The sequence below is a fragment of the Carcharhinus amblyrhynchos genome, unplaced genomic scaffold (genome assembly GCF_965287045.1).
Source record: "Carcharhinus amblyrhynchos unplaced genomic scaffold, sCarAmb.v2.hapA scaffold_45, whole genome shotgun sequence".
NCBI lineage: Eukaryota > Metazoa > Chordata > Chondrichthyes > Carcharhiniformes > Carcharhinidae > Carcharhinus > Carcharhinus amblyrhynchos.
The window spans coordinates 1,798,433-1,811,572 of record NW_027649786.1 but is presented as its reverse complement, the minus strand read 5'-3'; the positions used below and the strand labels follow the sequence as shown (position 1 = coordinate 1,811,572).

The 13,140-nt window shown below is 49.5% G+C and overlaps 2 protein-coding genes across 2 annotated transcripts in view; both read left to right on the top strand.

Annotated features, from left to right (window-relative positions):
- The window catches only part of LOC145337239 (butyrophilin subfamily 3 member A3-like), a 57,310-nt gene extending 50,096 nt beyond the window's left edge, over positions 1–7,214 (top strand). Inside the window, exon 7 of the mRNA XM_080182030.1 lies at positions 6,637–7,214. Coding sequence (XP_080038156.1) covers positions 6,637–7,214 — 578 coding nt within the window. The remainder of the gene's footprint in view (positions 1–6,636) is intronic.
- Positions 1–13,140, top strand: part of LOC145337237 (butyrophilin subfamily 3 member A1-like) — a 360,163-nt gene that overhangs the window by 76,523 nt on the left and 270,500 nt on the right. The gene's annotated exons all lie outside the window — the stretch shown is intronic.

Sequence of the window (13,140 nt, the reverse complement as noted above, 5' to 3'; positions counted from 1 at the left end):
CTGTGACTTAAACACATTTAACGAGGTAGCCTCTACTGCTTCACTGGGCAGAGAATTCCAAAGATTCACTACCCTCTGAGAGAAGTTCCTCCTCAACTCTGTTCTAAATTAACTCCCCTGTATTTTGAGGCTATGCCCCCTAGTTCTTGTTTCCATTGTAAGTGGAAATAACCTCATTGCTTCTACCCTGTCTAGCCCCTTCATTATCTTATATGTCTCTAGAAGATCTCCCTTCAACCTTCTAAACTCCAAAGGGTACAAGCCCAGTCTACTCAATCTCTCCACATAAGCTAACACCCTCATCTCCAGAATCAACCTGGTGAACCTTCTCTTTACCCTCTCCAAAGCTAATATATCCTTTCTTAAATAAGGGGACCAAAATTATACACAATACTCTAAGTGCAGCCTCACCAGTGCCCTCTTCAGTTGCAGCATGACCTCCCTGCTTTTATATTCTATCCCCCTCGAGATAAAGGCCAACATTCCATTCACCTTCTTGATCACCTGCTGCACCTGCAAACTGGGTTTTTGTGATTCATGCACAAGGACCCCCAGGTCCCTCTGCACAGTAGCATGTTGTAATTTTTCACCGTTTAAATAATAGTCCATTTTATTATTATTCCTTCCAAAGTAGATAACCTCACACTTACCAACATTATACTCCATCTGCCAGATCCTTGCCCACTCAGCCTATCCAAATCTCTCTGCAGACTTTGTGTCTTCCACACAATTTGCTTTTCCACTCGTCTTTGTATCATTTGCAAACTTTGTTACCCTACACTTGGTCCCCTCCTCCAGATCGTCTAATGTATATGGTAAATAGTTGAGGCCCCAGCACCGATCCCTGCGGAATGCCACTAGTCACTGATTGCCAACCAGAAAAGCACCTATTTATTCCAACTCTCTGCTTTCTGGTAGATAGCCGATCCTCAATCCACGCTAACACTTTACCCCCAACTCCGTGTACCTTTATCTTATGCAGCAACCTTTTGTGAGGCACCTTATTGAATGCCTTCTGGAAATCTAACTATTATTTGGGGGTTATATACTACGTCCACCAGTGACTTTTTCCCCTTACTATTCCTTATCTTCACCCACACTGATTCCACATTTTGCTCCTTAGAGCTTATATCGTCTCTCACTGCTGCCCTGATGTTATCCTTAATTAACAGAGTTAGCCCACCTCCTTTTCCTTCCTGTCTGTCCTTCCGAATTGTCTGATACCCCTGGATTCCCAGTCCTGGTCACCCTGCAACCATGTTTCGTAATGGCCACTGATTTGTGCTGTCAACTCATTCACTTTGTTTCGAATGCTGCGTACATTCAGGTAAAGTGTCTTTATGTTAGTCTTTCTTACCTGGACCCGATTTGTTAGTGCATTCTTTTGTTTGCGCGCTCTGTCCCTTCCTGTCACAGACTGGTTATTCTTCCCCAGACCATCTCCCTGCACTGTGTTGACACCTCCCTTCTCCTGCCTGTCACCTTTTTGACTCTGCCTGAGGTTAGATTCCTGCCACCTTCTATACTCTCTGTTCTACTACGTGCTCTGGAAACTTTACAAACCTCTCCTGAGCCCTCGGCTCCTTTAACTAGTTGAAAGTCCTCATCATTAACCTGCATTCCTACCCTCTCCTTTACCTTTGATTTTCTAATTCTCCAAACAACTGAACTCTCCCCCCCACTATTTAGTTTAAAGCCTTATCTACAGCCCTAGTTATACGATTCGCCAGGACTCTGGTCCCAGCACGATTCAGATGAAGACCATCCCATCGGAACAGGTCCCCTCTTCCCCAGTACTGGTGCCAATGTCCCATGAATTCAAACCCATTCCTCCCACACCAATCTTTGAGCCACGTATTTACCTCCTTAATCTTATTGACCTTGTGCCAATTCGCTCGTGGCTCAGGTAGCAATCCAGAGATTATTACCATTTTGGTTCTGCTTTTTAATTTTGCTCCTTGCTTTTCATATTCCCTCAGTAGAACCTCTGTTCCTGTTCTACCTGTGTCGTTGGTACCTATGTGGACCACAACTGGATTTTTACCCTCCCACTCCAAGTTCCTCTGCAGCCCAGATGAGATATCCTGAACCCAAGCACCAGGCAGGCAACACAACCTTCGGGATTCTCAATCCTGGTCACAGAGAACAGTGACAATGCCCCGAACTATACTATCCCCAATTACGACTACATTTCTTTTTTCTCCCCCCACTTGAACAGCTCTCTGTACCACGATGCTGTGGTCAGTTTGCTCATCCTCCCTGCAGTCCCTGTTCCTGTCCACACAGAGAGCAAGAATCTCAAACCTGGACAGGTTCAGGGACTGAGGTTCCTGGGACTCTACCTCCTGGATCCCTCTACCTGCCTCATTCGCAGCCACACCCTCTTGTCCCTGACCACTGGCTGAATTCAAGTTAGTTAGTCTAAGGGGTGTGACTGCTTCCTGAAACACAGCATCCAGGTAACTCTCCCCCTCCCTGATGTGTCGCAGTGTCCGAAGCTCAGAATCCAGCTCATCAACCCTGAGCCGGAGTTCCTCACCCAACCAACACTTACTGCAGACATGCTCACTAGGAACCACAATGGGGTCCACCAGCTCCCACATCACGCAGGAACAACACATCACCTGACCCTCCATCCTTATTTTATTTACTTAGTTTTTAAGTTTAACTAAGAACTAAACCTACCCTGCCTCACCCGTTTCTGCCTAAGCCCGTTGAACCAAAGCCCTTCAGCCCTCACTCTGCTATCTGCTCACTCCACTGTCCGCTAACGATGCTGCCCGCTGGATAGTGCAGCCTGCTTTTTAAACCTCCCGCGTGCTTAAAAAAAGTTTTAAAATCTTTCCCAGGTCACCCCACGGCCGGCCTACTTCCGCTTTTCACTTAAACCAGCGGAAAAAGAAACCCCGCGATAAAGTAAGGAAAAAAGTCAATCCCTTCCCCTTTTTACTCCAGCCACACATCGCTCCTCTCTGCCTTGCTCCGGTCAAACAATGAGAATCAAAATCATTTTGGAATAAAGTAACAATATAACAACAACCTGACAGTCTTTAACATGAAGAAGGGGACAGAATCTTTCCAATATCTCCTTCATCCTCTCTCTCCCTTCAGCCGGTTTTCAGTTTCTGATGTTTATCATTGAACCTCATTTGGAGAAAGTCAGAAATGTCTTTAATCTGATATCTGTCATAAACGGTCACAGTTTTCTTCATATAAATACCGTGAATGCAATGAAAGCAAAGTGTTTTGAGACATTCAAAACTGAATTTCTACTGAATATCTTCAAAGCTTCACAACTGAAGCTTATCTTTACTAAAAACAAACTCTCTGCTACATTTCACAACAGCAAAACTAAATTCAACCTCTGAAAAATAACAGATTTTAAATTGGCAGCATTAAAGGAAATGAAACAAAGAGTTAATGACTTATAGTTGTGCAAAGCAGGGTGTATACTGCCAACACAAGAGAATTTTCTGGAGACAGAATTTCATTCAGAGGACAGAAACTTTCCATCCATTCTCACACACACACACACACACTGAAAACAAAATCCAATTGCCTTTCCCTTCAAAACAGAAAATGTTTCTGATTGATTTTTCCTGATCGTTTCAACTTTTGTTGTGGGGATTTTCAAGTTTTTTTTACTCAGGTGGGGTTTGGTTATTACCAAGCAAACCCCTTTCTGACCCCTGATCAGACTGTTCCTTGGTGTGTGACCACAGTCACAGTGACCAGCTTCACCTGCTGGACACTCAGTATTGGGAAGTGATATTGTTCATTCAACCTCCCTTTGTGGATCATTAGTCAGCATTCTGTTTTTCTTTTTCCTTCTTCCACAAAACTGGAGCCGTCAACATAAATATCTCATCCCTCAGGGTGGATTTCTGCCCTGAATCCTCCCCCAGTTTCCCAAACACCCTGTACGGTACAAGTATGAGCTTCTCCCGGATAGTTGAGATGAGCTGTGAGTTTAGGGTCATCCATTCTGTTTACCTTCATGTTTTTCCCACTTAGTAATAAAGTCCAGCTGGTTATTCTGACACTAGATCCCGTCCTTTCTGTGATTTTTGTGTCTAACAACAGTTGGATTGGATTGTGGTGGGTCAGTAATGTAACAGACTGGGTGTGGGTGAAAACAGTAAAATGTTTCACTGTCCAACAGCTCACTAACAGATGTCCCTCACAGGTGGAAAATCCCTTTTCCAGGTCTGCTGGGACTCTGCTCACATCGGTTCCCGGTCACAAGTGACTGTTTGTTTCCTGCAGAAGGACTTCACTGAAACTGATGTCAGTGGCTGCAGCTTCCAGATTAAAGTCCTTGTCGGGGTCCACAGCTCCCAGAGCTGGGCCAGTCTGCAAGTCCATTTTCAGTTTAATGAAAGCCTTTTCACATTTGTCATCTCAGTCCCAATACTCCCTGTTCCACTAGAGAGGCTACTGCCTTTTCCAGCTCTTTCTCCACGATCTTAAGGAAAGTCGGTTGGTTTTGCGGCTGGGACACGGGGTGGGATGATTTTCCCCAAAAACTAAGCTCCCAACAGGCAGGAATACAGGAGATTTTCCCATCTGTTTTTTGGGTGAGTTTAGTTGAATGAATTTCCGGCACTGAGTGTATCACAGAGTCAAGGGATTTCCGTTGGTGGGGCGAGTGCACATGCACTGATTTCTCAGTCTGCCGGGAGATTGGTTGACAAGCGCATACCCCCCTCACCTCCCCCGGTCGCCTGATGGTCAGACCCGGTATCTGTTGGCCTCCCGATGACCGGACCCGGCCTCTGATCGCCGATCCGGCCCCCCGATGGCCGCCATCTCACTAAAACCCATGTCCACTTTGTCTGGAGGGGGTCCCACCCTAAAACCTAAGGGTTTGGATATCGCTCCAGCCCCTGTATCAGCTGTAAATCTTCCCAATATAATGGATCCTCCTGTAGATCAGAGGAGAGGGTGAATCTACTCCCGTGTTGGACACTCCTGTCTCTACTACCTTTCTCTCCCTCCACTATAATATCTACACATTGTCTATCACACTCATCATACCCGAGTGGACAAGGATACTCAGGCTGGGTACAGTCCCTTCCTGCTGAATTTCCCGGGACACCCTCTCCCTGGGCCACATGGACCTGACCCTGGGGAGTGTTTTCGTGCTGACACCATTTCATTCATCTGTGGGATTTCTGGAAACTCGGGGTGTTTGTCTCGGGTGTCTCTTGACTCCGAGTCCCCTGACTCTGGCCCTTCATTGGTTTCCTCCACTCTCGGACAAACTGTCCACTTCCCCCACAATTGAAACAGGTCGGGATGATCTGCTTTTCCCCGGGTTTAAAGCGCTTCCCCTCTCGCTGCCCCCTCGGTGGGGCCCCGTCATCAGTGACTGGAGTTTCCCTCCGCTGTACAAGGGGAGCCACAGGTTTTGGTGGATCAGGGGCTTCTAACAGGGGCTGCCGGACTGTCCGGTTTCTAACTCACTATCCCTCAAACTGAGGAACACTCACTTCTCCAACCAGCCCCGGGGACACGGCACAGACTAAACCACCATTGACTTGACTCTCTCGCTCTTTAATCCGTCTCTTGTATTCAGCACGGTCCAAGTGTGGCTGCTTGTTTCTGTAACAACCTGATGTTGCCTTCACTCCGTCTCTCTCTCTGTCTCTCTCTCTCTGTCTCTCTCTCTCTCTCTGTCTCTCTCTCTCTGTCTCTGTCTCTCTCTCCGTCTCTCTCTGTCTCTCTCTCTCTGTCTCTCTCCGTCTCTCTCTCTCTCTGTCTGTCTCTCTCTGTCTCTCTGTCTCTCTCTCTCTCTCTGTCTCTCTCTCTCTCTCTCTGTCTCTCTCTCTCTGTCTCTCTCTCTGTGTTTCATGTCCCTGTTCTCCCAGTCCAGCTTTCTCTCTCTTGCAGCCATTGGACAGGATGGCAGGTCCCTCCGGGTCGCATCAGGACACAGGAGGGGAGGCACCTTCAGGGGTCGCATTCGTGTCACCAGCAGACGAGCCCCCCTCTCTCTGCCTGTCGCTCTGTCTCTCTCTCTGTTTCTCTTCCATCGTTTTTACAGATCCCTCACTCAGTTCTTCTGGGGTCTGGCCCCGCCCCCAACCTGGCCCCGCCCCCAATCTGGCCCCACCCCCACTGTCTTCCCCCCCCCCCCCCCCCCCCGAGCATTGACCCGCCCCTGGCCTTCCACGCCCCCCACTCAGGCCCTGCCCCCAGCCTGCACCCGCCCCCGAGTAGCCCCGCCCCTCACCCTGACCCCGCCCCCATCCTGGCCCCGCCCCCAGTCTCCATCTCTCACCCCTCCCCCCCCAGTATTGACCCGCCCCATTTGGGCCCTGCCCCTCCTAGTCCCGCCCCTCACCCTGGCCCCGCCTATCCTGGCCCCGCCCCCAGACTGGCCCCGCCCCCAGCCAGTCTCCATTTCTCTCTCTCTCTGTAACGGGGTTTCCTCAGCCTCACTGCAGGGTGTGGTGTCCGGGTAAAACCTTCCCCCCGGGCAGTGTCTTCCCCTTTCCCCTGTGCGCTGTTTAAACTCTTCCCCGGGGGATGAATTTCTAATTCTGGATCATTGCTGATTTTCCCAATCACTAACCGGCTGTGAAAGTTACAGTGAGTCTGACTAACATTTTATCCGTGTCCATCTGTTCCCAGCTCCAGTCACCTTCGACCCTAATACAGCCCATCCTAACCTTCTCGTGTCTGAGGACCTGAGCACCGTGAGATACACCGGGGAACGGCAGCAACTCCCCGACAATCCGGAGAGATTTGATTACTATGCCGATGTCCTGGGATCAGAGGGATTCACATCAGGAAAACATTCCTGGGAGGTGGAGGTGGGAAACAAGACTGAGTGGAGTGTGGGTGTGGCCAAGGAATCCATCAATAGGAAGGGGGACATCACCCTGTATCCAGATAACGGATTCTGGGCAATGATACTGAGAAAGGGGAATAAATACCAGGCTTGTGAGAAACCATGGAAACGTTTAGATCTGAGTGTGAATCCGAGAAAGATTCGAGTCTGTCTGGATTATGAGGGAGGGAAGGTGTCCTTTTATAACTCGGATAACAAGTCCCATATCTACACTTTCACTGGGACATTCACTGAGAAACTCTATCCTTATTTCTATTTAGGTAACACTGATGGGGGTAAAAACACAGAACCCCTGAAAATCTGTCCCCGGACAGTAACAATCCAGGAGGATGAGGGTTTTAACCCTTCATCCAAATAAAGACAGTTTCATGTCGGTGGGGGTGGGGGTGGGGGGGGGGTTTGTCCCTCTGTGGAAGAGGGGTTGGGGTCCTTCGCAGATCCTGCCCCCCTCCCATTATCACACACTGTCAGCGGGGGTCGTCCATTCCTCGGGAGGGTGAGACGGATCCCTCCGGTCCGGCCTGTACCTCCCGGGGATGTGTGAGGACCCCTGCCTGAGGGAGGGCCGGAGGATCCACTCGATATAATCCAGTCACTCGTCACCAAGTCGGACACACTGGAGGCTGGGACGGGCGAGGTCGATGAGGCTGATCCCACCCAGACACGGGCTGATATCCCCCAGGACCTGCTCGGCCTGATCGAGGAATCGATTAAAAAGACCCCACACACTGGGTCACTGGGTGGGGGAGGGGAAGGCCCCACACACTGGGTCACTGGGTGGGGGAGGGGAAGGCTCCACACACTGGGTCACTGGGTGGGGGAGGGGAAGGCCCCACACACTGGGTCACTGGGTGGGGGAGGGGAAGGCCCCACACACTGGGTCACTGGATGCGAGAGGGGAGGCCCCCAACATACTGAACATAAGAACATAAGAAATAGGAGCAGGAGTAGGCCATCTAGCCCTTCGAGCCTGCCCCGCCATTCAATAAGATCATGGCTGATCTGTTGTGGCTCAGTTCCACTTTCCCGCCCTCTCCCCATAACCCTTAATCCCCTCTCTTATCAAGAACCCATCAACCCGCTTCTTAAAAATATTTAGCGAGGCAGCCTCCACCACTTCAATGGGCAGAGAATTCCAGAGATTCACCACCCTTTGAGTGAAGAAGTTCCTCCTCAACTCCGTTCTAAACCGCCTCCCCTTTATCTTGAGGCTGTGCCCCCTAGTCCTACTGTCTTTTTTGAGCGGGAAGAGTCTCTCCACCTCTATCCTATCCATCCCATTCATCATCTTATACGTCTCAATGAGATCTCCCCTCATTCTTCTAAACTCTAACGAGTACAAGCCTAGTTTATTCAGCCTCTCCTCATAGCTCAATCCCCTCAACTCCGGTATCAGCCTAGTAAACCTCCTCTGCACTCCCTCCAAGGCCAAAATATCTTTGCGCAGGTGCAGCGCCCAAAACTGCACACAGTACTCCAGCTGCGGCCTCACCAATGCCCTATACAGCCGCAGCAAGACCTCCCTACTTTTATATTCAATTTTATATTATACTGGATCACTGGGTGGGAGAGGGGAAGGTGCCACACACTGGGTCACTGGGTGGGGGAGTGGAAGGCCCCACACACTGGGTCACTGGGTGGGGGAGGGGAAGGCCCCACACACTGGGTCACTGGGTGGGGGAGGGGAAGACCCCACACACTGGGTCACTGGGTGGGAGAGGGGAAGACCCCACACACTGGGTCACTCGGTTGGGGGGGTGGGGTAGGGGGAAAGGCCCCATTCTCCATCCCTGATTTTAAACCTGGGGTTGCTTGTTCTGGGGTTAGAGCTTTTCCCTCAGTCACTGTGTGACCCGGTGCCTGAGGTGGAGCGGAGCCCAGAACCACTGTCACTCTCTGACCCAGAACCTCCAGAGCAGCCCAGGGAGGGGCTCTCTGCCCTCGATCCTGGGGGTGGGATGGTGACAGAGGCTGGTATGACTGGGGTGAGGGCTGGTGGTCACTGATAGTGAGAAGACTGAGGAGGACTGGGACTTAGTGGAGGGCACCGAGGAGGATTTAGACTCCATCGTCAGTGGGGGACTCCCCCTCATCTCCCTCAGGGAATTCTGGGAATTCCTAGCTGACAGCTCGTGGCAAAGTCCAGCTGACCCTCAACCGATGGTTGGAGCTGACGTCTCGCAGAAGGTTCACATCTTCTGTCGGGAGTCTGTGAGGGGTTCAATGCGGGGACAGGAGACCAGGATCGAGGGGTGGGAGCAGGAGGTGCTCGACCTGGAGTTCACTCTGAGTTGAGGACTGAGGGGGAATAGTACCCATACTAATAATTATAGAAGTGAATAGTAGCCATATTAATAACTGTGTCAAGTGAAAGGTTAAACCACAAAAAAGCCTGCACACAGTTTAACAGCAGAGACATGCATATCAGGATAGTAAGCTGCTATTGCCAGGCAAAGGCCGAGTGTCTGAGTTACAGACCTTTCATATAAACAGAAGGGGAGGAAGATGCCTTTGTCTGGGAGAGGCCATTGTAGCAGACATTTGGAATGGGAGGATTGATTTGTGTTCTCACATTCAGACACAGCTGGAGTGTCCAAAGATAGTTGGAACAATAACCTACAATCAAAACTCAACTCTGATTGGATATTACAATTAAGCAAGCGGAATGTGATTGTGATTTGTTTCAATATCTGTATCTTATGAATGATGTAACCTTAATCTATAACTGTGAGTGGATAGAGATAACTCCTGTACATTGATTGGTATATGTTAATTACTTGTAATCAAATTTGAAACTCTAACTGCTTGTGTATTTCTAAATTCTGAACTCTGTGTCGCCTTTATCGTCTCAAGAGGGTCCAATTGCTATAGTCGTCAATAAATCATTTTGAACCATTCTGTGACTTTGTCTGGCTATTTAAGGGGAATGGTGATTATAAGTACATTAACGAGCAAAGCATCCTAGAAGCCCCACAACAAGGATCCGGCCCCGTGGAAGGTGTATGGAGAGAAGAACGGCGCTCTGAGAGAGCAGCAGATTATCGAGTTCTGTGGTGTGTTTGTGAGATCACAGATCCGGTTCCTTCAGAACCTGGACCTTGTCTCCCCATCTTCGACTCACTGGAAAAAAGGCAGCGACTCCGTAAGCAGCTCCTGGGGCTGCTTCATGATGACGGATCCCTGGTCTTGAATCGGAGAGTATCAGCGTTGAGGCCCCAGCCTACTCCCGAGCTCTCTTCTCTCTGGATCTGTCCAGTGATGATGCTGACAGAGGTTTGTGGGAGGATCTGTTGAGGGTCAGTGCAGAGGGTACCCCTTAGCCTGACTGAGCCGACCAGTGTCCCTGACCAGCTCTCGAGGGGCAAGTCCCCGGGGCTGGACAAGCTGACCATAGAGCAGGTTCTGGGATGTCCTGGGGGGTGGGCGGGGAGATTACACACGGGTCCTGAGGGAAAATCTTGTGACCGGAGAAATGTTCCTCTCCATTATTGTCCTCCTGCCCAAGAGGGGCGATCTCCTCCTGTTTATGAAGTGGTGCCCAGTCTCCCTCCTCAGCACGGACTACAGGATCTTTGGCAGGACCATGTCTGCTCACCTTGGCACTGTGCTGGCCCACAGGATCCACCCTGACCAATCCCACCTGGATCAGGAGAAAGAGTTTGATGGTGTGACCAGCCTGACATTTTGGGTACCTGCCCTGCATATATTGGTTAGAAAGTTCAAACAAGTGATTGACACAAGGTAAACTAAACATAGAGGAAGAGCAGGAAAGATGGTGAAGATGGAAAAAGTCCAGGGGAGATGGAGAAGATGGTAGAAGATCAGGAGAGATGGTGAAGGTGGAGGAATACCAGGTGAGAGGGAGAAGATTGCAGAATACCAGGTAAGATGGAGAAGATGGGAAAAGGTCAGAAGAGATGGAGAAGATGGTAGAATATCAGGGGAGATGGAGAAGGTGGAGAAAAACCAGGGAAGACTGAGAAGATGCGAAAGACTGGGTGAGATGGAGAAGGTGGAGAAAGTCCAAGGGAGGTGGAGAAGGTGGAGAAAGAGCTGGAGAGATGGAGAAAATGGAGAAAGACTAGGGGAGATGGAGAAAGAGCAGGGGAGATGGAAAAGGACCAGGGGAGATGGAGAAGGTGGAGAAAGACTAGGGGAGATGGAGAAAAGGGAGAAAGACCAGGCGAGATGGAGAAAGACTAGGGGAGATGGAGAAAAGGGAGAAAGAGCAGGCGAGATGGAGAAGGTACAGAAAGACCAGTGAAAATGGAGAAGCTGGAGAAAGAGCAGGAGAGATGGAGAAAGACCAGGGGAGATGGAGAAAAGGGAGAAAGAGCAGGGGAAATGGAGAAAGAGCAGGGGAGATGGAGAAAAGAGAGAAAGAGCAGGGGGGATGGAGAAAGAGCAGGGGAGATGGAGAAAAGGGAGAAAGAGCAGGGGAGATGGAGAAAGACCAGGGGAGATGGAGAAAAGGGAGAAAGAGCAGGGGAGATGGAAAAAGACCAGGGGAGATGGAGAAAAGGGAGAAAGAGCAGGGGAGATGGAGAAGGACCAGGGGAGATGGAGAAGGTGGAGAAAGACTAGGGGAGATGGAGAAAAGGGAGAAAGAGCAGGGGAGATGGAAAAAGACCAAGGGAGATAGAACATAGAACATAGAACACTACAGCACAAACAGGCCCTTCGGCCCACAAGTTGCGCTGATCACATCAACACTGACCAATCTATAGACCTATCTATAACCCCCAATCTCATTAAACCCCATATACTCATCCAGAAGTCTTTTAAAAGACCCCAGCGAGTTCGCCTCCACCACCACTGATGGCAGCCGATTCCATTCACTCACCACCCTCTGAGTGAAAAACTTACCCCTAACATCACTTCTGTACTTTCCTCGCCGCACCTTAAATCTGTGTCCTCTCGTAGCGACCATTTCAACCCGGGGAAATAGCCTCTGAGAATCCACCCTATCTATTCCTCTCAACATTTTATAAACTTCTATCAGGTCGCCTCTCAACCTTCGTCTCTCCAGGGAAAAGAGTCCCAGCTCCCTCAACCTAACTTCATAAGGCATGCCTCCCAGTCCAGGCAACATCCTTGTAAATCTCCTCTGTACCCTCTCAATAGCTTCTACGTCTTTCCTATAGTGAGGCGACCAGAACTGCGCACAGTGCTCCAAATGAGGCCTGACGAGGGTCTTATAAAGTTGCAGCATTACCTCCCGATTCCTAAACTCAATCCCTCGATTAATGAAGGCCAGTACACCATACGCCTTCTTGACCACATCCTCCACCTGCGAGGCCAATTTAAGAGTCCTGTGGACCCAGACCCCAAGATCCTTCTGCTCTTCAACGCTACCAAGACTCCTGCCCTTGAGAGTGTACTCGTTCATCCCGTTGGTTCTGCCAAAATGGACGACTACACATTTATCCGCGTTGAAGTCCATCTGCCACTTCTCCGCCCAGTCCTGCAGCCTATTTATGTCCTGCTGCAACTTTTGACATCCTTCCAGACCATCCACAACACCACCGACCTTCGTGTCATCAGTGAACTTACTTACCCATCCCTCCACTTCCTCATCTCGGTCATTTATGAAAATAACAAACAGCAAGAGTCCTAGAACAGATCCCTGGGGCACATAAGGATTCTGAGAAATTACTGGGTTAAAAATAAATCCATTTGTGGTTTTAGATTTACTATTTTGTTGATAAATAATGTTGTGGCAACACTTGAACAAGGAAACATGTTGTTGCAGTATCACCAGAAGCCATTAGGTGGAGCTGCTGCATGGATTTTAAAAATTTAATTTGATTGCTGCAATACCATTCTTAATGTGGGTATGCTGGCGTTGGACTGGCGTAAACACAGTAAAAAGTCTGACAACACCAGGTTTCAGTCCAACTCACAAGCTTTTGGGGCGAACCAAAAAGCCCCGAAACCTTGTGAGTCTATTCTCAAATAAATCGGTTGGATAAAAACCTGGTGTTTTGTCAGACTTTATACCATTCTGAGCCAGGGGGAGGTGGTGTTGCTCTGTCTGATTTCACTTTCATTCTCACATTCTAACTATCCAGCAATCCCCCAGTTATTAATCCAGGAGGACTTTCTTATCTTTTCTGTACTCGAAAACAGGCCCAGATTTTTGAATTCACCTCCTGACACACAGCAAGATCCCAAACTGGGCAATTTCACTCTCCCAACCTGGGCTTTTTGAACATTGTCCAGACTGGCAGTGTGGAATTTCCCGATAGGGACTCGGTGTGTGACAGGAACATGGAATTGGGAAG